We start from the raw sequence: 27,756 nt of genomic DNA on the forward strand, positions 1-27,756 counted from the left end.
GGAGGGAATAGGGGGGACACAAGAGCTTACAGTCTATGAGGAGGGAATAGGAGGACACGAGCTTACAGTCTATGAGGAGGGAATAGGGGGGACACAAAAGCTTACAGTCTGAGGGGGAAATAGAGGGGACACAAGAGCTTACAGTCTATGAGGAGGGAATAGGGGGGACACAAGAGCTTACAGTCTATGGAGAGGGAATAGGGGGGACACAAGAGCTTACAGTCTATGGGGAGGGAATAGGGGGACACAAGAGCTTACAGTCTATGAGGAGGGAATAGGAGGACACAAGAGATTACAGTCTATGGGGAGGGAATAGGGGGGACACAAGAGCTTACAGTCTATGGGGAGGAAATAGGGGGACACAAGAGCTTACAGTCTATGAGGAGGGAATAGGAGGACACAAGAGCTTACAGTCTATGGGGAGGGAATAGGGGGGACACAAGAGCTTACAGTCTATGAGGAGGGAATAGGGGGGACACAAGAGCTTACAGTCTATGGGGAGGGAATAGGGGGACACAAGCTTACAGTCTATGGGGAGGAAATAGGGGGGGACACAAGAGCTTACAGTCTATGAGGGGGAAATAGGGGGGACACTAGAGCTTACAGTCTATGTGAAGGGAATAGGGGGGACACAAGAGCTTACAGTCTATGAGGAGGGAATAGGAGAGAAACAAGAGCTTACAGTCTATGGGGAGGGAATAGGGGGGACACAAGAGCTTTCAGTCTATGGGGAGGAAATAGAGGGGACACAAGAGCTTACAGTCTATGGGGAGGAAATAGAGGGGACACAAGAGCTTACAGTCTATGAGGAGGGAATAGGGGGGACACAAGAGCTTACAGTCTATGGGGAGGGAATAGGGGGGACACAAGAGCTTACAGTCTATGGGGAGGGAATAGGGGGGACACAAGAGCTTACAGTCTATGAGGAGGGAATAGGAGGACACAAGAGCTTACAGTCTATGAGGAGGGAATAGGGGGACACAAGAGCTTACAGTCTATGGGGAGGGAATAGGGGGGACTCAAGAGCTTACAGTCTATGGGGAGGAAATAGGGGGGCACAAGAGCTTACAGTCTATGGGGAGGGAATAGGGGGGCACAAGAGCTTACAGTCTATGAGGAGGGAATAGGGGGGCACAAGAGCTTACAGTCTATGAGGAGGGAATAGGGGGGCACAAGAGCTTACAGTCTATGAGGAGGAAATAGTGGGGACACAAGAGCTTACAGTCTATGGGGAGGGAATAGGGGGGCACAAGAGCTTACAGTCTTTGGGGAGGGAATAGGGGGGACACAAGAGCTTACAGTCTATGGGGAGGGAATAGGGGGGACACAAGAGCTTACAGTCTATGGGGAGGAAATAGGGAGGACACAAGAGCTTACAGTCTATGGGGAGGGAATAGGGGGGCACAAGAGCTTACAGTCTATGAGGAGGAAATAGTGGGGCACAAGAGCTTACAGTCTATGAGGAGGGAATAGGAGGACACAAGAGCTTACAGTCTATGAGGAGGAAATAGGGGGGACACAAGAGCTTACAGTCTATGGGGAGGGAATAGGGGGGACACAAGCTTACAGTCTATGGGGAGGGAATAGGGGGACACAAGAGCTTACAGTCTATGGGGAGGAAATAGGGGGGACACAAGAGCTTACAGTCTATGGGGAGGGAATAGGGGGTACACAAGAGCTTACAGTCTATGGGAGGAATAGGGGGACACAAGAGCTTACAGTCTATGGGGAGGGAATAGGGGGGACACAAGAGCTTACAGTCTATGGGGAGGGAATAGGGGGGACACAAGAGCTTACAGTCTATGGGGAGGGAATAGGGGGACACGAGCTTACATTTTATGGGGAGGAAATCGGGGGACACAAGAGCTTACAGTCTATGGGGAGGGAATAGGGGGGACACAAGAGCTTACAGTCTATGGGGAGGGAATAGGGGGGACACGAGCTTACAGTCTATGAGGAGGAAATAGGGGGGACACAATAGCTTACAGTCTATGAGGAGGAAATAGGGGGACACAAGAGCTTACAGTCTATGGGGAGGAAATAGGGGGGACACAAGAGCTTACAGTCTATGGGGAGGAGGAAATAGGGGGACACAAGAGCTTACAGTCTATGGGGAGGGAATAGGGGGGACACAAGAGCTTACAGTCTATGGGGAGGGAATAGGGGGGACACAAGAGCTTACAGTCTATGGGGAGGGAATAGGGGGGACACAGGAGCTTACAGTCTATGAGGAGGAAATAGGGGGGACACAAGAGCTTACAGTCTATGGGGAGGAAATAGGGGGACACAAGAGCTTACAGTCTATGGGGAGGAAATAGGGGGGCACAAGAGCTTACAGTCTATGAGGAGGGAATAGGAGGACACAAGAGCTTACAGTCTATGAGGAGGAAATAGGGGGGACACAAGAGCTTACAGTCTATGGGGAGGGAATAGGGGGGACACAAGCTTACAGTCTATGGGGAGGGAATAGGGGGACACAAGAGCTTACAGTCTATGGGGAGGAAATAGGGGGGACACAAGAGCTTACAGTCTATGGGGAGGGAATAGGGGGTACACAAGAGCTTACAGTCTATGGGGAGGAATAGGGGGACACAAGAGCTTACAGTCTATGGGGAGGGAATAGGGGGGACACAAGAGCTTACAGTCTATGGGGAGGGAATAGGGGGGACACAAGAGCTTACAGTCTATGGGGAGGGAATAGGGGGGACACGAGCTTACATTTTATGGGGAGGAAATCGGGGGACACAAGAGCTTACAGTCTATGGGGAGGGAATAGGGGGGACACAAGTGCTTACAGTCTATGGGGAGGGAATAGGGGGGACACGAGCTTACAGTCTATGAGGAGGAAACAGGGGGGACACAATAGCTTACAGTCTATGAGGAGGAAATAGGGGGACACAAGAGCTTACAGTCTATGGGGAGGAAATAGGGGGGACACAAGAGCTTACAGTCTATGGGGAGGAGGAAATAGGGGGACACAAGAGCTTACAGTCTATGGGGAGGGAATAGGGGGGACACAAGAGCTTACAGTCTATGGGGAGGGAATAGGGGGGACACAAGAGCTTACAGTCTATGGGGAGGGAATAGGGGGGACACAAGAGCTTACAGTCTATGGGGAGGGAATAGGGGGGACACAGGAGCTTACAGTCTATGAGGAGGAAATAGGGGGGACACAAGAGCTTACAGTCTATGGGGAGGAAATAGGGGGACACAAGAGCTTACAGTCTATGGGGAGGAAATAGGGGGGACACAAGAGCTTACAGTCTATGGGGAGGGAATAGGGGGGACACAAGAGCTTACAGTCTATGGGGAGGAAATAGGGGGGGGGGACACAAGAGCTTACAGTCTATGAGGGAATAAGGGGACACAAGAGCTTACAGTCTATGAGGAGGAAATAGGGGGGACACAAGAGCTTACAGTCTATGTGGAGGAAATAGGGGGGACACAAGAGCTTACAGTCTATGGGGAGGAAATAGGGGGGGGGGACACAAGAGCTTACAGTCTATGAGGAGGAAACAGGGGGGACACAAGAGCTTACAGTCTATGAGGAGGAAATAGGGGGGACGCAAGAGCTTACAGTCTATGAGGAGGAAATAGGGGGGACACAAGAGCTTACAGTCTATGGGGAGGAAATAGGGGGGACACAAGAGCTTACAATCTATGAGGAGGAAATAGGGGGGACACAAGAGCTTACAGTCTATGGGGAGGAAATAGGGGGGGGGGACACAAGAGCTTACAGTCTATGAGGAGGAAATAGGGGGGACACAAGAGCTTACAGTCTATGAGGAGGAAATAGGGGGGACACAAGAGCTTACAGTCTATGGGGAGGAAATAGGGGGGACACAAGAGCTTACAGTCTATGGGGAGGGAATAGGGGGGACACAAGAGCTTACAGTCTATGGGGAGGGAATAGGGGGACACAAGAGCTTACAGTCTATAGGGGAGGAACTAAGGAGGGACACAAGAGCTTACAGTCTATGGGGAGGGAATAGGGGGGCACAAGAGCTTACAGTCTATGGGGAGGAGGAAATAGGGGGACACAAGAGCTTACAGTCTATGGGGAGGAAATAGGGGGGACACAAGAGCTTACAATCTATGAGGAGGAAATAGGGGGGACACAAGAGCTTACAGTCTATGAGGAGGAAATGGGGGGACACAAGAGCTTACAGTCTGAGGAAATAGGGGGGACACAAGAGCTTACAGTCTATGGGGGAATAGGGGGACACAAGAGCTTACAGTCTATGGGGAGGGAATAGGGGGACACAAGAGCTTACAATCTATGAGGAGGGAGTAGGGGGGACACAAGAGCTTACAGTCTATGGGGAGGGAATAGGGGGGACACAAGAGCTTACAGTCTATGGGGAGGGAATAGGGGGGACACAAGAGCTTACAATCTATGAGGAGGAAATAGGAGGGACACAAGAGCTTACAGTCTATGAGGAGGGAATAGGGGGACACAAGAGCTTACAGTCTATGAGGAGGAAATGGGGGGACACAAGAGCTTACAGTCTATGGGGAGGGAATAGGGGGACACAAGAGCTTACAATCTATGAGGAGGGAGTAGGGGGACACAAGAGCTTACAGTCTATGAGGAAATATGGGGGACACAAGAGCTTACAGTCTATAAGGAGGAAATAGGGGGGCACAAGAGCTTACAGTCTATGGGGAGGAAATAGGGGGGACACAAGAGCTTACAATCTATGAGGAGGAAATAGGAGGGACACAAGAGCTTACAGTCTATGAGGAGGGAATAGGGGGACTCAAGAGCTTACAGTCTATGGGGAGGGAATAGGGGGGACACAAGAGCTTACAGTCTATGAGGAGGGAATAGGGGGAGCACAAGAGCTTACAGTCTATGGGGAGGAAATGGGGGGACACAAGAGCTTACAGTCTATGAGGAGGGAATAGGGGGACACAAGAGCTTACAGTCTATGAGGAGGAAATGGGGGGACACAAGAGCTTACAGTCTGAGGAAATAGGGGGGACACAAGAGCTTACAGTCTATGGGGAGGGAATAGGGGGACACAAGAGCTTACAATCTATGAGGAGGGAGTAGGGGGGACACAAGAGCTTACAGTCTATGAGGAGGAAATAGGAGGGACACAAGAGCTTACAGTCTATGAGGGGGGAATAGGGGGGACACAAGAGCTTACAGTCTATGGGGAGGAAATGGGGGGACACAAGAGCTTACAGTCTGAGGAAATAGGGGGGACACAAGAGCTTACAGTCTATGAGGAGGAAATAGGGGGACACAAGAGCTTACAGTCTATGGGGAGGAAATAGGGGGACACAAGAGCTTACAGTCTATGAGGAGGAAATAGGGGGGACACAAGAGCTTACAGTCTATGGGGAGGAAATAGGGGGACACAAGAGCTTATAGTCTATGAGGAGGAAATAGGGGGACACAAGAGCTTACAGTCAATGGGGAGGAAATGGGGGGACACAAGAGCTTACAGTCTATGAGGAGGGAATAGGGGGGACACAAGAGCTTACAGTCAATGGGGAGGGAATAGGGGGGACACAAGAGCTTACAGTCTGTGAGGAGGAAATAGGGGGGACACAAGAGCTTACAGTCTATGGGGAGGGAATAGGGGGGAAACAAGAGCTAACAGTCTATGAGGAGGGAATAGGGGGGACACAAGAGCTTACAGTCAATGGGGAGGGAATAGGGGGGACACAAGAGCTTACAGTCTATGAGGAGGAAATAGGGGGGACACAAGAGCTTACAGTCTATGAGGAGGGAATAGGGGGGACACAAGAGCTTACAGTCTATGTGGAGGGAATAGGGGGGACACAAGAGCTTACAGTCTATGAGGAGGAAATAGGGGGGACACAAGAGCTTACAGTCTATGAGGAGGAAATAGGGGGGACACAAGAGCTTACAGTCTATGAGGAGGAAATGGGGGGACACAAGAGCTTACAGTCTGAGGAAATAGGGGGGACACAAGAGCTTACAGTCTATGAGGAGGAAATAGGGGGACACGAGCTTACAGTCTATGGGGAGGAAATAGGGGGACACAAGAGCTTACAGTCTATGAGGAGGAAATAGGGGGACACAAGAGCTTATAGTCTATGAGGAGGGAATAGGGGGGACACAAGAGCTTACAGTCTATGGGGAGGGAATAGGGGGGAAACAAGAGCTTACAGTCTATGGGGAGGAAATAGGGGGGACACAAGAGCTTACAGTCTATGGGGAGGAAATAGGGGGGACACAAGAGCTAACAGTCTATGAGGAGGGAATAGGGGGGGCACAAGAGCTTACAGTCTATGGGGAGGGAATAGGGGGGACACGAGCTTACAGTCTATGAGGAGGAAATAGGGAGGACACAAGAGCTTACAGTCTATGGGGAGGGAATAGGGGGGACACAAGAGCTTACAGTCTATGGGGAGGGAATAGGGGGGACACAAGAGGTTACAGTATATGGGGAGGAAATAGGGGGACACAAGAGCTTATAGTCTATGGGGAGGAACTAAGGGGGGACACAAGAGCTTACAGTCTATGGGGAGGAACTAAGGGGGGACACAAGAGCTTACAGTCTATGAGGAGGAAATAGGGGGACACAAGAGCTTACAGTCTATGGGGAGGAAATAGGGGGGACACAAGAGCTTACAGTCTATGAGGAGGGAATAGGGAGGACACAAGAGCTTACTGTCAATGGGGAGGAAATAGGGGGACACAAGAGCTTACAGTCTATGGGGAGGGAATAGGGGGGACACAAGAGCTTACAGTCTATGAGGAGGAAATAGGGGGACACAAGAGCTTATAGTCTATGAGGAGGGAATAGGGGGACACAAGAGCTTACAGTCTATGAGGAGGGAATAGGGGGGACACAAGAGCTTACAGTCTATGGGGAGGGAATAGGGGGGACACAAGAGCTTACAGTCTATGGGGAGGGAATAGGGGGGACACAAGAGCTTACAGTCTATGAGGAGGAAATAGGGGGGACACAAGAGCTTACAGTCTATGAGGAGGAAATAGGGGGGACACAAGAGCTTACAGTCTATGAGGAGGAAATGGGGGGACACAAGAGCTTACAGTCTGAGGAAATAGGGGGGACACAAGAGCTTACAGTCTATGAGGAGGAAATAGGGGGACACAAGAGCTTACAGTCTATGGGGAGGAAATAGGGGGACACAAGAGCTTACAGTCTATGAGGAGGAAATAGGGGGACACAAGAGCTTATAGTCTATGAGGAGGGAATAGGGGGACACAAGAGCTTACAGTCTATGAGGAGGGAATAGGGAGGACACAAGAGCTTACTGTCAATGGGGAGGAAATAGGGGGACACAAGAGCTTACAGTCTATGGGGAGGGAATAGGGGGGACACAAGAGCTTACAGTCTATGAGGAGGAAATAGGGGGACACAAGAGCTTATAGTCTATGAGGAGGGAATAGGGGGACACAAGAGCTTACAGTCTATGAGGAGGGAATAGGGGGGACACAAGAGCTTACAGTCTATGGGGAGGGAATAGGGGGGACACAAGAGCTTACAGTCTATGGGGAGGGAATAGGGGGGGCACAAGAGCTTACAGTCTATGGGGAGGGAATAGGGGGGACACGAGCTTACAGTCTATGAGGAGGAAATAGGGAGGACACAAGAGCTTACAGTCTATGGGGAGGGAATAGGGGGGACACAAGAGCTTACAGTCTATGGGGAGGGAATAGGGGGGACACAAGAGGTTACAGTATATGGGGAGGAAATAGGGGGACACAAGAGCTTATAGTCTATGGGGAGGAACTAAGGGGGGACACAAGAGCTTACAGTCTATGGGGAGGAACTAAGGGGGGACACAAGAGCTTACAGTCTATGAGGAGGAAATAGGGGGACACAAGAGCTTACAGTCTATGGGGAGGAAATAGGGGGGACACAAGAGCTTACAGTCTATGAGGAGGGAATAGGGAGGACACAAGAGCTTACTGTCAATGGGGAGGAAATAGGGGGACACAAGAGCTTACAGTCTATGGGGAGGGAATAGGGGGGACACAAGAGCTTACAGTCTATGAGGAGGAAATAGGGGGACACAAGAGCTTATAGTCTATGAGGAGGGAATAGGGGGACACAAGAGCTTACAGTCTATGAGGAGGGAATAGGGGGGACACAAGAGCTTACAGTCTATGGGGAGGGAATAGGGGGGACACAAGAGCTTACAGTCTATGGGGAGGGAATAGGGGGGACACAAGAGCTTACAGTCTATGGGGAGGGAATAGGGGGGACACGAGCTTACAGTCTATGAGGAGGAAATAGGGGGAACACAAGAGCTTACAGTCTATGAGGAGGAAATAGGGGGGACACAAGAGCTTACAGTCTATGGGGAGGGAATAGTAGGACACAAGAGCTTACAGTCTATGAGGAGGGAATAGGGGGGACACAAGAGCTTACAGTCTATGGGGAGGGAATAGGGGGGACACAAGAGCTTACAGTCTATGGGGAGGGAATAGGGGGGACACGAGCTTACAGTCTATGAGGAGGAAATGGGGGGAACACAAGAGCTTACAGTCTATGAGGAGGGAATAGGGGGGACACAAGAGCTTACAGTCTATGGGGAGGAAATAGGGGGGGGGACACAAGAGCTTACAGTCTATGGGAAGGAAATATGGGGGACACAAGAGCTTACAGTCTATGAGGAAATAGGGGGAACACAAGAGCTTACAGTCTATGAGGAAATAGGGGAGACACAAGAGCTTACAGTCTATGAGGGAAGAGGGGGGATACAAGAGCTTACAGTCTATGGGGAGGAAATAGGGGGGACACAAGAGCTTACAGTCTATGAGGAGGAAGTAGGGGGACACAAGAGCTTACAGTCTATGAGGGGGGAATAGGGGGACACTAGAGCTTACAGTCTATGAGGAAATAGGGGGGACACAAGAGCTTACAGTCTATGAGGAGGGAATAGGGGGGCACAAGAGCTTACAGTCTATGAGGAGGAAGTAGGGGGGACAGAAGAGCTTACAGTCTATGGGGAGGAAATAGGGGGACACAAGAGCTTACAGTCTATGAGGAGGAAATAGGGGGGACACAAGAGCTTACAGTCTATGGGGAGGAAGTAGGGGGGACACAAGAGCTTACAGTCAATGGGGAGGGAATAGGGGGGACACAAGAGCTTACAGTCTATGAGGAGGAAATTGGGGGGACACAAGAGCTTATAGTCTATGAGGAGGGAATAGGGGGGACACAAGAGCTTACAGTCTATGAGGAAATAGAGGGGACACAAGAGCTTACAGTCTATGAGGAGGAAATAGGGGGGACACAAGAGCTTACAGTCTATGAGGAGGAAATAGGGGGGACACAAGAGCTTACAGTCTATGGGGAGGGAATAGGGAGGACACAAGAGCTTACTGTCAATGGGGAGGAAATAGGGAGGACACAAGAGCTTACAGTCTATGAGGAAATAGAGGGGACACAAGAGCTTACAGTCTATGGGGAGGAAATAGGGGGGACACAAGAGCTTACAGTCTATGAGGAAATAGAGGGGACACAAGAGCTTACAGTCTATGAGGAGGAAATAGGGGGGACACAAGAGCTTACAGTCTATGAGGAGGAAATAGGGGGGACACAAGAGCTTACAGTCTATGGGGAGGGAATAGGGAGGACACAAGAGCTTACTGTCAATGGGGAGGAAATAGGGGGGGGACACAAGAGCTTACAGTCTATGAGGAAATAGAGGGGACACAAGAGCTTACAGTCTATGGGGAGGAAATAGGGGGGACACAAGAGCTTACAGTCTATGAGGAGGGAATAGGGAGGACACAAGAGCTTACTGTCAATGGGGAGGAAATAGGGGGACACAAGAGCTTACAGTCTATGGGGAGGGAATAGGGGGGACACAAGAGCTTACAGTCTATGAGGAGGAAATAGGGGGACACAAGAGCTTATAGTCTATGAGGAGGGAATAGGGGGACACAAGAGCTTACAGTCTATGAGGAGGGAATAGGGGGGACACAAGAGCTTACAGTCTATGGGGAGGGAATAGGGGGGACACAAGAGCTTACAGTCTATGGGGAGGGAATAGGGGGGACACAAGAGCTTACAGTCTATGGGGAGGGAATAGGGGGGACACGAGCTTACAGTCTATGAGGAGGAAATAGGGGGAACACAAGAGCTTACAGTCTATGAGGAGGAAATAGGGGGGACACAAGAGCTTACAGTCTATGAGGAGGAAATAGGGGGACACAAGAGCTTACAGTCTATGAGGAGGAAATAGGGGGACACACGAGCTTACAGTCTATGGGGAGGGAATAGTAGGACACAAGAGCTTACAGTCTATGAGGAGGGAATAGGGGGGACACAAGAGCTTACAGTCTATGGGGAGGGAATAGGGGGGACACAAGAGCTTACAGTCTATGGGGAGGGAATAGGGGGGACACGAGCTTACAGTCTATGAGGAGGAAATAGGGGGAACACAAGAGCTTACAGTCTATGAGGAGGGAATAGGGGGGACACAAGAGCTTACAGTCTATGGGAAGGAAATATGGGGGACACAAGAGCTTACAGTCTATGAGGAAATAGGGGGAACACAAGAGCTTACAGTCTATGAGGAAATAGGGGAGACACAAGAGCTTACAGTCTATGAGGGAAGAGGGGGGATACAAGAGCTTACAGTCTATGGGGAGGAAATAGGGGGGACACAAGAGCTTACAGTCTATGAGGAGGAAGTAGGGGGACACAAGAGCTTACAGTCTATGAGGGGGGAATAGGGGGACACAAGAGCTTACAGTCTATGAGGAAATAGGGGGGACACAAGAGCTTACAGTCTATGAGGAGGAAATAGGGGGGACACAAGAGCTTACAGTCTATGAGGAGGGAATAGGGGGGCACAAGAGCTTACAGTCTATGAGGAGGAAGTAGGGGGGACAGAAGAGCTTACAGTCTATGGGGAGGAAATAGGGGGACACAAGAGCTTACAGTCTATGAGGAGGAAATAGGGGGGACACAAGAGCTTACAGTCTATGGGGAGGAAGTAGGGGGGACACAAGAGCTTACAGTCAATGGGGAGGGAATAGGGGGGACACAAGAGCTTACAGTCTATGAGGAGGAAATAGGGGGGACACAAGAGCTTATAGTCTATGAGGAGGGAATAGGGGGGACACAAGAGCTTACAGTCTATGAGGAAATAGAGGGGACACAAGAGCTTACAGTCTATGAGGAGGAAATAGGGGGGACACAAGAGCTTACAGTCTATGAGGAGGAAATAGGGAGGACACAAGAGCTTACTGTCAATGGGGAGGAAATAGGGGGACACAAGAGCTTACAGTCTATGAGGAAATAGAGGGGACACAAGAGCTTACAGTCTATGAGGAGGGAATAGGGCGACACAAGAGCTTACAGTCTATGGGGAGGAAATAGGGGGACACAAGAGCTTACAGTCTATGGGGAGGGAATAGGGGGACACAAGAGCTTACAGTCTATGGGGAGGGAATAGGGGGACACAAGAGCTTACAGTCTATGGGGAGAAAATAGGGGGACACAAGAGCTTACAGTCTACGGGGAGGAAATAGGGGGGACACAAGAGCTTACAGTCTATGAGCACTAAATAGGGGGACACAAGAGCTTACAGTCTATGAGGAGGGAATAGGGGGACACAAGAGCTTACAGTCTATCAGGAGGGAATAGGGGGGACACAAGAGCTTACAGTCTATGGGGAGGGAATAGGGGGGACACAAGAGCTTACAGTCTATGGGAAGGAAATAGGGGGACACAAGAGCTTACAGTCTATGGGAGGAAATAGGGGGGGGCACAAGAGCTTACAGTCTATGGGAAGGAAATAGGGGGACACAAGAGCTTACAGTCTATGGGGAGGAAATAGGGGGACACAAGAGCTTACAGTCTATGAGGAGGAAATAGGGGGGACACAAGAGCTTACAGTCTATGAGGAGGAAATAGGGGGACACAAGAGCTTACAGTCTATGGGGAGGAAATAGGGGGACACAAGAGCTTACAGTCTATGAGGAAATGGGGGGGACACAAGAGCTTACAGTCTATGGGGAGGGAATAGGGGGGACACGAGCTTACAGTCTATGGGGAGGGAATAGGGGGACACAAGAGCTTACAGTCTATGAGGAGGAAATAGGGGAAACACAAGAGCTTACAGTCTATGAGGAGGAAGTAGGGGGACACAAGAGCTTACAGTCTATGAGGAAATAGGGGGGACACAAGAGCTTACAGTCTATGAGGAGGGAATAGGGGGGCACAAGAGCTTACAGTCTATGAGGAGGAAGTAGGGGGACACAAGAGCTTACAGTCTGTGGGGAAATAGGGGGACACAAGAGCTTACAGTCTGAGGAAATAGGGGGACACAAGAACTTACAGTCTATGAGGAGAAACTAAGGGGGGACACAAGAGCTTACAGTCTATGGGGAGGAAATAGGGGGACACAAGAGCTTACAGTCTATGGGAAGGAAATAGGGGGGACACAAGAGCTTACAGTCTATGGGGAGGAAATAGGGGGACACAAGAGCTTACAGTCTATGAGGAGGAAATAGGGGGGACACAAGAGCTTACAGTCTATGGGGAGGAAATCGGGGGGACACAAGAGCTTACAGTCTATGGGGACGGAATAGGGGGGACACAAGAGCTTACAGTCTATGGGGAGGAAATAGGGGGGACACAAGAGCTTACAGTCTATGGGGAGGAAATCGGGGGACACAAGAGCTTACAGTCTATGAGGAAATAGGGGGGACACAAGAGCTTACAGTCTATGGGGAGGAAATAGGGGGGACACAAGAGCTTACAGTCTATGAGGAGGAAATAGGGGGGACACAAGAGCTTACAGTCTATGGGGAGGGAATAGGGGGGACACGAGCTTACAGTCTATGGGGAGGAAATAGGGGGGACACAAGAGCTTACAGTCTATGAGGAGGGAATAGGGGGGCACAAGAGCTTACAGTCTATGAGGAGGAAGTAGGGGGACACAAGAGCTTACAGTCTATGAGGAGGGAATAGGGGGACACAAGAGCTTACAGTCTATGGGGAGGGAATAGGGGGGACACAAGAGTTTACAGTCTATGAGGAGGGAATAGGGGGGACACAAGAGCTTACAGTCTATGGGGAGGGAATAGGGGGGACACAAGAGCTTACAGTCTATGGGGAGGGAATAGGGGGGACACAAGAGCTTACAGTCTATGAGGAGGGAATAGGGGGACACAAGAGCTTACAGTCTATGAGGAGGGAATAGGGGGACACAAGAGCTTACAGTCTATGAGGAGGAAATTGGGGGGACACAAGAGCTTACAGTCTATGAGGAGGAAGTAGGGGGACACAAGAGCTTACAGTCTATGGGGAGGGAATAGGGGGACACAAGAGCTTAAAGTCTATGGGGAGGAAATAGGGGGGAAACAAGAGCTTACAGTCTATGAGGAAATCGGGGGACACAAGAGCTTACAGTCTATGGGGAGGAAATAGGGGGACACAAGAGCTTACAGTCTATGGGGAAATCGGGGGACACAAGAGCTTACAGTCTATGAGGAGGGAATAGGGGGGACACAAGAGCTTACAGTCTATGAGGAGGGAATAGGGGGGACACAAGAGCTTACAGTCTGAGGAGGGAATAGGGGGGATTCAAGAGCTTACAATCTATGGGAAGGAAATAGGGGGGACACAAGAGCTTACAGTCTATGGGGAGGGAATAGGGGGGACACGAGCTTACAGTCTATGGGGAGGAAATAGGGGGGACACAAGAGCTTACAGTCTATGGGGAGGGAATAGGGGGGACACAAGAGCTTACAGTCTATGAGGAGGAAATAGGGGGACACAAGAGCTTACAGTCTATGGGAAGGAAATAGGGGGGACACAAGAGCTTACAGTCTATGAGGAGGGAATAGGGGGACACAAGAGCTTACAGTCTATGGGGAGGGAATAGGGGGGACACAAGAGCTTACAGTCTATGAGGAGGGAATAGGGGGGACACAAGAGCTTACAGTCTATGGGGAGGAAATAGGGGGACACAAGAGCTTACAGTCTATGAGGAGGAACTAAGGGGGGACACAAGAGCTTACAGTCTATGGGGACGGAATAGGGGGGACACAAGAGCTTACAGTCTATGAGGAAATATGGGGGACACAAGAGCTTACAGTCTATGGGGAGGAAATAGGGGGGACACAAGAGCTTACAGTCTATGGGGAGGAAATAGGGGGGACACAAGAGCTTACAGTCTATGATGTGGATATAGGGGGGAACAAGAGCTTACAGTCTATGGGGAGGGAATAGGGGGGACACGAGCTTACAGTCTATGGGGAGGAAATAGGGGGGACACAAGAGCTTACAGTCTATGGGGAGGGAATAGGGGGGACACAAGAGCTTACAGTCTGAGGAGGGAATAGGGGGGACACAAGAGCTTACAGTCTATGGGAAGGAAATAGGGGGGACACAAGAGCTTACAGTCTATGGGGAGGAAATAGGGGGACACAAGAGCTTACAGTCTATGGGGAGGGAATAGGGGGGACACAAGAGCTTACAGTCTATGGGGAGGAACTAAGGGGGGACACAAGAGCTTACAGTCTATGGGGACGGAATAGGGGGGACACAAGAGCTTACAGTCTATGAGGAGGAACTAAGGGGGGACACAAGAGCTTACAGTCTATGGGGACGGAATAGGGGGGACACAAGAGGTTACAGTCTATGGGGAGGAAATAGGGGGGACACAAGAGCTTACAGTCTATGGGGAGGAAATCGGGGGGACACAAGAGCTTACAGTCTATGGGGAGGAAATAGGGGGGACACAAGAGCTTACAGTCTATGGGGAGGAAATCGGGGGGACACAAGAGCTTACAGTCTATGAGGAAATAGGGGGACACAAGATCTTACAGTCTATGGGGAGGAAATAGGGGGGACACAAGAGCTTACAGTCTATGATGTGGAAATAGGGGGGAACAAGAGCTTACAGTCTATGGGGAGGAAATAGGGGGGACACAAGAGCTTACAGTCTATGAGGAGGGAATAGGGGGGACACAAGAGCTTACAGTCTATGAGGAGGAAGTAGGGGGACACAAGAGCTTACAGTCTATGGGGAGGGAATAGGGGGGACACAAGAGCTTACAGTCTATGAGGAGGAAGTAGGGGGACACAAGAGCTTACAGTCTATGGGGAGGGAATAGGGGGACACGAGCTTACAGTCTATGAGGGGGAAATAGGGGGGCACAAGAGTTTACAGTCTATGAGGAGGAAGTAGGGGGACACAAGAGCTTACAGTCTATGGGGAGGGAATAGGGGGACACAAGAGCTTACAGTCTATGAGGAGGAAGTAGGGGGACACAAGAGCTTACAGTCTATGAGGGGGAAATAGGGGGACACAAGAGCTTACAGTCTATAAGGGGGAAATAGGGGGACACAAGAGCTTACAGTCTATGAGGGGGAAATAGGAGGGACACAAGAGCTTACAGTCTATGAGGAGGGAATAGGAGGACACAAGAGCTTACAGTCTATGGGGAGGGAATAGGGGGACACGAGCTTACAGTCTATGGGGACGGAATAGGGGGACACGAGCTTACAGTCTATGAGGAGGGAATAGGGGGACACAAGAGCTTACAGTCTATGGGGAGGGAATAGGGGGACACAAGAGCTTACAGTCTATGGGGAGGAAATAGGGGGACACAAGAGCTTACAGTCTATGGGGAGGGAATAGGGGGGACACAAGAGCTTACAGTCTATGAGGAGGAAGTAGGGGGACACAAGAGCTTACAGTCTATGAGGAGGGAATAGGGGGACACAAGAGCTTACAGTCTATGAGGAGGGAATAGGGGGGACACAGGAGCTTACAGTCTATGGGGAGGAAATAGGGGGACACAAGAGCTTACAGTCTATGGGGAGGGAATAGGGGGAACACAAGAGCTTACAGTCTATGGGGAGGAAATAGGGGGGACACAAGAGCTTACAGTCTATGAGGAGGAACTAGGGGGGCACAAGAGCTTACAGTCTATGGGGAGGGAATAGGGGGGCACAAGAGCTTACAGTCTATGGGGAGGAAATAGGGGGACACAAGAGCTTACAGTCTATGGGGAGGGAATAGGGAGGAACACAAGAGCTTACAGTCTATGAGGAGGGAATAGGGGGACACAAGAGCTTACAGTCTATGAGGAGGGAATAGGGGGGACACAAGAGCTTACAGTCTATGAGGAGGGAATAGGGGGACACAAGAGCTTACAGTCTATGAGGAGGGAATAGGGGGGCACAAGAGCTTACAGTCTATGGGGAGGAAATAGGGGGACACAAGAGCTTACAGTCTATGAGGAGGAAGTAGGGGGACACAAGAGCTTACAGTCTATGAGGAGGGAATAGGGGGACACAAGAGCTTACAGTCTATGAGGAGGGAATAGGGGGGACACAAGAGCTTACAGTCTATGGGGAGGGAATAGGGGGGACACAAGAGCTTACAGTCTATGGGGAGGGAATAGGGGGGACACAAGAGCTTACAGTCTATGGGGAGGGAATAGGGGGACACGAGCTTACAGTCTATGAGGAGGGAATAGGGGGACACAAGAGCTTACAGTCTATGAGGAGGGAATAGGGAGGACACAAGAGCTTACAGTCTATGAGGAGGTTATAGGGGGACACAAGAGCTTACAGTCTATGGGGAGGAAATAGAGGGGACACGAGCTTACAGTCTATGAGGAGGGAATAGGGGGGCACAAGAGCTTACAGTCTATGGGGAGCGAATAGGGGGGACACAAGAGCTTACTGTCTATGGGGAAATAGGGGGGCACAAGAGCTTACAGTCTATGGGGAGGGAATAGGGGGGACACAAGAGCTTACAGTCTATGAGGAGGAAGTAGGGGGACACAAGAGCTTACAGTCTATGGGGAGGGAATAGGGGGGACACACGAGCTTACAGTCTATGGGGAGGGAATAGGGGGACACAAGAGCTTACAGTCTATGGGGAGGGAATAGGGGGGACACAAGAGCTTACAGTCTATGAGGAGGTTATAGGGGGACACAAGAGCTTACAGTCTATGGGGAGGAAATAGAGGGGACACGAGCTTACAGTCTATGAGGAGGGAATAGGGGGGCACAAGAGCTTACAGTCTATGGGGAGCGAATAGGGGGGACACAAGAGCTTACTGTCTATGGGGAAATAGGGGGGCACAAGAGCTTACAGTCTATGGGGAGGGAATAGGGGGGACACAAGAGCTTACAGTCTATGAGGAGGGAATAGGGGGGACACAAGAGCTTACAGTCTATGGGAAGGAAGTAGGGGGGCACAAGAGCTTACAGTCTATGGGGAGGGAATAGGGGGGACACAAGAGCTTACAGTCTATGAGGAGGGAATAGGAGGACACAAGAGCTTACAGTCTATGAGGAGGGAATAGGGGGACACGAGCTTACAGTCTATGGGGAGGGAATAGGGGGACACGAGCTTACAGTCTATGAGGAGGGAATAGGGGGGACACAAGAGCTTACAGTCTATGGGGAGGGAATAGGGGGACACGAGCTTACAGTCTATGAGGAGGGAATAGGGGGGCACAAGAGCTTACAGTCTATGGGGAGGGAATAGGGGGGACACAAGAGCTTACAGTCTATGAGGAGGGAATAGGGGGGACACAAGAGCTTACAGTCTATGAGGAGGGAATAGGGGGGACACAAGAGCTTACAGTCTATGGGGAGGGAATAGGGGGGACACAAGAGCTTTCAGTCTATGGGGAGGGAATAGGGGGGCACAACAGCTTACAGTCTATGGGGAGGGAATAGGGGGGACACAAGAGCTTACAGTCTATGAGGGAGGGAATAGGGGGGCACAACAGCTTACAGTCTATGAGGGAGGGAATAGGGGGGCACAACAGCTTACAGTCTATGAGGGAGGGAATAGGGGGGCACAACAGCTTACAGTCTATGAGGAGGGAATAGGGGGACACAAGAGCTTACAGTCTATGAGGGAGGGAATAGGGGGGACACAAGAGCTTACAGTCTATGAGGAGGGAATAGGGGGGCACAACAGCTTACAGTCTATGAGGAGGGAATAGGGGGACACAAGAGCTTACAGTCTATGGGGAGGAAGTAGGGGGGGGGGGACACAAGAGCTTACAGTCTATGGGGAGGAAGTAGGGGGGGGGGGACACAAGAGCTTATGATTTATCATGTTTTGATATCTGAGATCTATCATTTTATGAGTGTCACCCGGTAATCCTCTTCTTCTTCGACAGAGATGTACTGGAGGTGGAGACAATATATGGGTGGAACAATGAGTGAAGACGCTCTGGCCTATAATGACCCGATGGTGCCTTTAGCCATGGTCTTCATCATGAAGTAAGTGGGAGGACTTATCTGCAGACTCCACATCTGCCTTCATATCCTGTAGTCACATCTATCTGCTCCACGTGCAGCAAGGCACCTTACATTGTAGCAGAGACCTCCTGGCAGGAGGAAGGAATCTGGCCCCTTTAGACTGCCTACTATATATCTGGCGGACGCCTTGCTTCACTCATTAGGAGAGCTTTACACTAGAACAATATGGGAAGTGAAGTGAAAGGCAAAAATATTCAGCTAATTAATACATCTGAGAACCTCGTTATTAGAAGTGGGAAGAAAGAACAAAGACAAAACATTCAGAAGGCAAGTAGAGGAGCAAGAGACCCCGATCACAAACCAGCATGTTCCTACACAAATGGTCAGAGCATGGGAAACAAACAAGGAGAACTGGAGCTCCGAACACAGGAAGAGAAATATGATGTCATCGGCATCACGGACACTTGGTGGGATGATACACATGATTGGATACAAGGCTTGAAGGATACAATGTATTTATAAGGAACAGACCTAATAAAGGCGAGGAGGTGTTGTGTTGTATGTTAGGAGAACATTCATCTCCACAGAGATTCAAGCTTCAGAGCTGGGAGTTCTGTAGAAACTGTTTGGGTAAGAATACAAGGAGAGAACAATAGAAAGGACCCCATTGTAGGCATTTACTATAGGCCACCTGGACAAGCAGAAGATATGGAGGAACTCTTTCTACATCAGATGGCCAAGCTCTACAAGAAGCCCAACATAGTGATCATGGGAGATTTTACCCATCCAAACATTTGTTGGGAATCTCAGGTAAAAGTAATCGATCCAACAGATTCTTATCCGCTCTTACTGACAACTTTATCTTCCAGAAGGTAGAAGATAAAACAAGGGGATCTGCTATCTGGGACCTAATTCTTACCAACAGGGAGGGAATGGTTGAGGAAGTAAGGGTGGCTGGGACCTTAGGAGGCAGTGATCATGATATCCTTGGATGTTGGATAACAAGGGGAGGAAGACCTGGGAAGACTCAGACCTCAAGGTTGGATTTTGGAAAGGCAGATTTTAATGGACTCAGAAAGAGGAAGAATCCAATGGCCGGATGTTCTTATGGACAGAAATGTCCAAGAAGTGTTACAAGTTTTGTGGATCCACTGGGTCTCCCTGCCAAATGGAGCCACCTGGCAAGGAAGACAGCTGAAACCGAGGTGAAGACAGGACAAATGCGAGAACTCGGCACCAGAATGGAAAATGGGTCTTGCCGCAATCTCAGATGGAAGAGGTGTCCCTGTCCTGGAGGTACCCATAATGGTGGAGAGGTCCGGACCCCCTTTCTGCCCCTGGCTCCTAGATGTCCCAGCCTGCCTGAAGGTAATGGGAATCCAGGGTCATATGCACCAAGCCACGCGGATATGGGGGAGTGAATGTAACATGGGAACCAGACACAGTCCAGAACAGAAAACACACAAAGGGTGGATGAAACAAGACCCAGCAGAAGAACACAAAGGAAGCTGGGGACACACAATGACCATAACACAGAAAGGCAGACCAAACCCGGGAGCCAGCAGCTCACATTCAATCATAGAGGAAATTACATCAACAGCCGGCATCATGGGAACAGACTGGATGGCTTACATGGGAAGCTTGATTACAAATCCTCCCAAACTGAGCGCCTCCCACGTAATCAGGTGCCGGGCGGGATACTGGCATTAATACCCCGCCTGCACCGCAAGGCCCAGTCTGCTGTTAAACGCACAGTTCAGGAGGTTTCTTCCTCTAATCCCACTTCTTGGAGAGCTGCAAAGTTTTAGGGTGCCCCCACTTATCTAAGAAAAGAAAAACTGGGCAGGGAAGCTAAATGTAAAAAAAAAAAAACCTTTTCCCTTTGTGCTTCACACGATCCCCTCTAGAATCCGCTGGAAGTCATTTTAATTTACATCCAAAAAAGATGAAAAACCAGTGTAATCCTCTACCGGAGGGCAAAGTGTGACGCAACGCGCTTCGGCATCATCAGACACGGAGAAGACCAAGACTTATATAGTAAATAAGCCACATTATAGGGAACATCTGCAGTGCATTCCGGCGTGGGACGCCGATTCGGGGCCAGGAGATAGCAGATCACTTCCAGCCACGTCATCCGGCGCTCCACAGTCCCGGTCACATGATCGCCGGCTCTAAGTCAGCTGGTTCTCTCAGGGAGGGCGGTGCTTCAGCCTGCAGATGGCACATCCCTTATGGCTGTGTCATAGAACAGCCCAAGGAGCGCATAGGGCGTTCCACACTGCCGGTCATGTGATCGCTGATGGCATGTCAGCTGGTCTGCTGACATTATTACTGTATATTGCCATAATTTCAATGGTCAGGTGACTAGATGGAAACTGATCTCCTGGCCAGGCTGAATCTGTTCTGGGACCTGTAGTATGTCCCAGCCTCTGGTGGGCAAAAACATTAAATCAATATTTTTACATACTACTAAGAATGATGCTGAGAAGGAAGAACTTTTAGATTCCTATTTTGTATCTGTTTTCTCTCGGAAAGTAGATGTAACATCAGCTGATCTTCCCTGTGCTATTGAATAAAAGAATGCAAGCTATCTGTAAGCAGAGAGATTGTAAGGGAACACTTAGCTAACTTACATGAACCCAAGTCGCAAGGTCCTGATGAATTACATCCTAGGATACTAAAGGAAGCAGCGGAGGTAATTGCTGAACCACTTGCCATAATCTGTGAAAATTCATGGAGAACAGGAGAAGTCCCAGAAGATTGGAAAAGGGCAAATGTTGTCCTTATCTACAGAAAAGGGAAGAAGGTGGATCCAGGAAACTACAGGCCTGTGAGCCTGACTTCTTTACCGGGAAAGATCTTTGAACAGATTATTAAACAGCATGTATGAAAGTACTTGGATGAGAATGGAGTAATTAACCAGAGCCAGCATGGGGTTGTAACAAACAAGTCATGCCAGACTAATCTAATCTCCTCCTATGACAGAATCACCAACTGGGTTGATCAGGGAAATGCGGTGGATATAGTATATCTTGGCTTTAGTAAAGCATTTGACAAAGTATCTCATACCATACTTATTGATGAAATGGCCAAATATGGGATTGACAAGGCAACTGTTAGGTGGATTCACAACTGGCTGAGTGATCGTACTCAAAGAGAGGTCATAAATGGCTGCACATCCCAGTGGGAGAATGTATCAAGTGGGGACCACAAGGCTCTGTCCTGGGCCCAGTGTTGGTCAACATTGTTATAAATGATCTGGAGGAGGGAATTGTGGGAAACTGAGCAAATGTGCCGACGACACAAAGCTAGGAGGGATAGCTAACACTAGGGAAGAGAGAGAGAGGATTCAGAAAGATCTAGGAAAGCTTGTACAGTGGTCAGCGATAAGTCTCTCTGTCTCCATCTTTGCTGCTTTTATCTGATTTTTACACAATGTATTTTCCCTTATAGGTTTTTAGTGCTTCTTCGCTGCCTTCTTGTTTTAGTTGGTTACATGCTTTCTTTTTGCCCCCCCCCCCCCATCACTAACCCTTCTATCCCTGTAAGGTAGGGTCCGCTCACAATAAGTAACTAGGATGTTAGTAACCTTCCCCATTTATTGTCCGTGCTCTTATTCCTGAGGACATTCTCCCAGTCAGTGAGGTGAAGGCCGTCTCTGAGCTGATGGAACTTGGCCTTCCTAAAGTTTTGTATTTTTGTAGCTCCTCTATAAAACTCTCTCTTGAAAGACAAGTGGAAATGTATATTCTGGTCACTATTTCCCCGGTGCCTCCCGCCTGCACCCCTATTATTCTGTCAGGTCTGTTGGTTAGTATTAAGTCCACAATGGCCGTCCCTCTAGTCGGGTTCTGTACAAGTTGGGTAATTATCTTTAGTAATTGACAGGAAGTCGTTACCTTCATGAGATCCGCAGGTTTCGGCTTCCCAGTCTATATCTGGCTACTTACTGTCCCCCATAATAATGACCTTCGTGTGATTTGCAGCTGCTGTCAGGACAGTGTCCGGGATATGGGGGTCCCTGAGATATCCCGCAACCCCTGTCCCTGCCTACTTGCCCCCCTGGGCTAACCCCCAGGGCGACAACTGGGCGGCGGTCCCTACCCTCACTAGGGAAGCGGGACACGGGAAGACAAACAGACACTGAAGACAAACAAACGGTAGAGTGGTCAGACAATCCGGGTCGGCAACAAGAGGGTACGCAGTACAGAGGGGAAGGCAAAAACGTAGTCAGCGTCCAGAAGCAGAGGTCAGGAAAGCCGGGGTCACAAAGAGCAGTCAGAATAAACGCGGGTGCAGCTGGAGAACCAAACTAACACTGGCGAGGGCTGGGAGGAAAACACACACATTTAAATGCTGTCAGAGCTCCCGCCCCAGCAGCTGATTGGGACGGGGAGCCTGACAGCAGCTGATTGGGGCGGGGAGCCTGACAGCAGCTGATTGGGACGGGGAGCCTGACAGCAGCTGATTGGGACGGGGAGCCTGACAGCAGCTGATTGGGACGGGGAGCCTGACAGCAGCTGATTGGGACGGGGAGCCTGACAGCAGCGGATTGGGGCGGGGAGCCTGACAGCAGCGGATTGGGGCGGGGAGCCTGACAGCAGCGGATTGGGGCGGGGAGCCTGACAGCAGCGGATTGGGGCGGGGAGCCTGACAGCAGCGGAATGGGGCGGGGAGCCTGACAGCAGCGGATTGGGGCGGGGAGCCTGACAGCAGCGGATTGGGGCGGGGAGCCTGACAGCAGCGGATTGGGGCGGGGAGCCTGACAGCAGCGGATTGGGGCGGGGAGCCTGACAGCAGCGGATTGGGGCGGGGAGCCTGACAGCAGCGGATTGGGGCGGGGAGCCTGACAGCAGCGGATTGGGGCGGGGAGCCTGACAGCAGCGGATTGGGGCGGGGAGCCTGACAGCAGCGGATTGGGGCGGGGAGCCTGACAGCAGCGGATTGGGGCGGGGAGCCTGACAGCAGCGGATTGGGGCGGGGAGCCTGACAGCAGCGGTTTGGGGCGGGGAGCCTGACAGCAGCGGTTTGGAGCAGCTGATTGGGGCGGGGAGCCTGACAGCAGCTGATTGGGGCGGGGAGCCTGACAGCAGCTGATTGGGGCGGGGAGCCTGACAGCAGCTGATTGGGGCGGGGAGCCTGACAGCAGCTGATTGGGGCGGGGAGCCTGACAGCAGCAGGGCCCATCAAGGAGGTGCTGGGGACACGCCCCCAGCCTTGCAGAACAGACAGTTACCAAGGAAGTGTGCTAGGTAGTCAAGGACTTAGGCCTCCTTCCCACGGACGGAAATCCGCCGTGTTGCCCGCAGCTATTAGGTTCTATTGAACCTGATAGCACAATGCTCACGGTGCGGAATTCCATCGCGAAATTCCGCACCGTGAAATCTCCCGTCCTCACCCGCAGCATGCTCTATTTGCCGCGGGTGTACGCGCGGACGGCTTCCATTACAGTCAATGGACGCCGTCCGTCACGCTATCTCCTGCTGTAACACAGCGGAAGATAGCGTAAAAAACGCTTCCCCGCCTACTGCCGCCGCATCATATGACGCGGCTGGCGCGTCACATGACATAGCCGGCCGCGTTATGTGACGCGGTGGGCGTGTCATGTGACACGGCGGCGGTGGGCGGGGAAGTGTCATGCGGGCGCGAAGAAGACGGATCCGCTGGTAAGTTTGGGGTCTCTGGCGGGCACCTGCTGCCTCCCTAGCAACCCGGCGGCGACCAGTCTTACAGCGGCCTGGGGAGATCACTAGAAGCGGGGCTCCCCTACGCCGCACTCCTGTACTCCGGGTGGCAGGACCGGTGGTGTGGGCATGGCGGCCCCGAGAGTTGCCGGTTCATCTGTTTGCCTCACTAATGGATGTTCAGCGGCTCCTGTTATATTTGGGGTCTATAGAAAGCCCCTCTGAAGATTATATTGTCCTTCCCTCATGTATCTCCACCCATAGAGACCCCACATGTTCACCCCCCGCATACATCTGCCCGTAATGGGGGTGTTGTGGGGTCTCTACGCAGATCTTCAGCAGTGTACCAATCGCCCGTCATTCGCGCCCGCGGGACGCTTTGCATTCCAATGTATTCATTCACATCAGCGACATTTGGCCACATAAAAAAATTGTGCTGGGAAACAAAATCCTGCGTGCCGCCCGCGTGCTGCCCGTGTGCCGCCCGCATGCCGCCCGTGTGCCGCCCGCGCTCAGAGCCGCGTCAAAAGATCAGTGTTACCCGCCTTTTGCCAAAATACACTGGAAGTTCCCGTAGACTTCAATGAAAGCTGTAAACCAGGGAGGGGAGGAGTCAGCCTGCGGGCAGCGCTGGGCAGAGGCGACAGCCGCCTCTATTTAGGCATTAGTGGGCATTCTCAGCATTTTGCGGCGATCGATGGATTTCCTCACTTCTGCGGCTTTTGTTACCGATCCGCAGCAGCGAATTAGCAGCAAACCTCTATTGCAGCAAATCTCCATGCATGTGAACGGCATCCCGTGGTGCGAGGGCGGCCGAGGAGAGGCTGCACCCCACGGGTTCACAGCACTAGATAGCTCCTTCCAGAGCATCGCCCCTTTGATTGCTTCATTCGAGTTCCCTGGCATCCGCCCCCCCCCCCCCCCCCCCCCCCCCCCCCCCCCCCCCCCCCCCCCCCCCCCCCCCGTGGATGCAGATGCCCTCATCCTGAATATATAGCAAGGAGGACCTTGAGAGACGCTTCATCCGGAAACCTTCCTTAAGTACTGTGAGGTTCTGGCGAGCTGGGGGTGACATCAGGTGCAGCAGACCAAGCAGCAAGGGTTAAAAGCAAAACACATGGGGTCTTGGCAAAAAGTACAGACTACCTACTGCATGCTCACCACACTGTTGTATAAGTCAACATGTGACAGACACAGCGTTCCTCCTCCCCTTCTCTGCACGTCAGAGGGCATGCTCACTACACTGTTGTATAAGTCAATATAAGACAGACACAGCGTACCTTCTCCCCCTCTCTGCACGTCACAGAGCATGCTCACCACACTATTGTAAAAGTCAATAGAAGATGGACACAGCGTTCCTCCTCCCCTTCTCTGCACATCACAGAGCATGCTCACTACACTCTTGTAAAAGTCAATAGAAAATGGACACAGCGTTCCTCCTCCCCTTCTGAACGTCACAGAGCATGCTCACTACACTCTTGTATAAGTCAATAGAAGACAGACACAGCGTACCTCCTCCCCCTCTCTGCACGTCACAGAGCATGCTCACCACACTATTGTATAAGTCAATAGAAGATGGACACAGCGTTCCTTCTCCCCCTCTCTGCACGTCACAGAGCATGCTCACCACACTATTGTATAAGTCAATAGAAGATGGACACAGCGTTCCTCCTCCCCTTCTCTGCACATCACAGAGCATGCTCACTACACTCTTGTAAAAGTCAATAGAAAATGGACACAGCGTTCCTCCTCCCCTTCTGAACGTCACAGAGCATGCTCACTACACTCTTGTATAAGTCAATAGAAGACAGACACAGCGTACCTCCTCCCCCTCTCTGCACGTCACAGAGCATGCTCACCACACTATTGTATAAGTCAATAGAAGATGGACACAGCGTACCTCCTCCCCCTCTGCACGTCACAGAGCATGCTCACCACACTATTGTATAAGTCAATAGAAGATGGACACAGCGTACCTCCTCCCCCTCTCTGCACATCACAGAGCATGCTCACCACACTATTGTATAAGTCAATAGAAGATGGAAACAGCATACCTCCTCCCCCTCTGCACGTCACAGAGCATGCTCACTGCTCTGCGGTAGGATGCAGCAGACATGCAGGTTTTGTGCTCCTGCCTTGATGTAGTCTGTCCTGCGTTGGGAGGATTCTGGGGTTGCTGCCGTGGGACAAGGATACAACAATCTCCTTGAGCCCTAACCCCCCCGCCGCTCCGCTAAGCTCCGGCAGGCGCCGCACCGGGCCGTCCGTTTACACCATGTGAAGGGGGGGGCGACTCAGCGCAGAGAGCGTCAGGAAGGTCCTATAAGAGCTTCACCATTAGCATGGCGCCAGTTCAAGATGGACCTTCCAGATGCTGGATGTCCGCGCGGGCCGGGTCAGCTGACCTGCTGGGACTTGTACTCCGTCTGCCATTATAACGCCGCTCTTTCTTTCCTCTTTCTACAGAATACAGGAGAGATGGATGTCTTTCCAAAAGATCCCCCCAAACTTCTATCCGCGCGACAACCCCAACTACGGGCACAGATACGGCGACTGCTGCATGCCCAGCTTCAGCTGCACCCTCAACGGCAACATGATGGTTCCACTGGCACAGAGCAACATGTATTTCACAGGGTTTAATGGCTTTTAAAGCAGCCGAAGGCGAATCGCCCAGAAGGATCCGCAACTAATCAAGAAGCCGCTTAATTACAGATGATTAACGATCAGCGACCAATCACGTGGCAGCCATGAATGCGCACAATAAAGTATCTCTGCACACTCTGCGTTGTCTTATTGTAAAGCAGTGTAATGGCGGGTCACCACAGGGAGCGCCGCAGCCTCATGGGCACACTGTTCTAGCCATGGCTGGCGGGTATACGGAGGGGCGGGACACAGAATTCTGGTGGGATTCCACCTTTTTTGGTGCAAATCAATTTAGAGAGATTTACTGTTGAGTTGTCAGAAGAAGAGCAGGTAGCAGCTGATAGCCTGTAGTGGAGTAGTGCAGGTACAGGTGTGGTCCATAGAGGGCGCTGATGCGAACAGTTATCTGCAGGTACAGGTGTGGCCTCTAGAGGGGGCTGATGGGAACAGTTTTCTGCAGGTACAGGTGTGGCCTCTAAAGGGCGCTGATGGGAACAGTTATCTGCAGGTACAGGTGTGGTCCCTAGAGGGGGCTGATGGGAACAGAAATCTGCAGGTACAGGTGTGGTCCCTAGAGGGGGCTGCTGGGAACAGTTATCTGCAGGTACAGGTGTGGTCCCTAGAGGGGGCTGATGGGAACAGTTATCTGCAGGTACAGGTGTGGTCCCTAGAGGGGGCTGATGGGAACAGATATCTGCAGGTACAGGTGTGGCCTCTAGAGGGAGCTGCTGGGAACAGTTATCTGTAGGTGCAGGTGTGGCCTCTAGAGGGAGCTGCTGGGAACAGTCATCTGCAGGTACAGGTGTGGCCTCTAGAGGGGGCTGCTGGGAACAGTTATCTGCAAGTACAGGTGTGGCCTCTAGAGGGAGCTGCTGGGAACAGTTATCTGCAGGTACAGGTGTGGCCTTTAAAGGGGGTTGATGGGAACAGTTATCTGCAGGTACAGGTGTGGTCCCTAGAGGGGGCTGATGGGAACAGAAATCTGCAGGTACAGGTGTGGTCCCTAGAGGGGGCTGCTGGGAACAGTTATCTGCAGGTACAGGTGTGGTCCCTAGAGGGGGCTGATGGGAACAGTTATCTGCAGGTACAGGTGTGGTCCCTAGAGGGAGCTGCTGGGAACAGTTATCTGTAGGTGCAGGTGTGGCCTCTAGAGGGAGCTGCTGGGAACAGTCATCTGCAGGTACAGGTGTGGCCTCTAGAGGGGGCTGCTGGGAACA

At 51.4% G+C, this 27,756-nt stretch overlaps 1 protein-coding gene across 1 annotated transcript in view; it reads left to right on the top strand.

Annotated features, from left to right (window-relative positions):
* Positions 1 to 26,675, top strand: part of LOC136592140 (tyrosinase-like) — a 65,467-nt gene extending 38,792 nt beyond the window's left edge. Inside the window, exons 4-5 of the mRNA XM_066588576.1 lie at positions 18,131 to 18,233; positions 26,363 to 26,675. Coding sequence (XP_066444673.1) covers positions 18,131 to 18,233; positions 26,363 to 26,546 — 287 coding nt within the window. The 3' untranslated portion in view covers positions 26,547 to 26,675. The remainder of the gene's footprint in view (positions 1 to 18,130; positions 18,234 to 26,362) is intronic.
* Positions 26,676 to 27,756: the final 1,081 nt, after the last annotated feature.

Source organism: Eleutherodactylus coqui, chromosome 1 (assembly GCF_035609145.1).
Source record: "Eleutherodactylus coqui strain aEleCoq1 chromosome 1, aEleCoq1.hap1, whole genome shotgun sequence".
NCBI classification, from domain to species: Eukaryota; Metazoa; Chordata; class Amphibia; order Anura; family Eleutherodactylidae; genus Eleutherodactylus; species Eleutherodactylus coqui.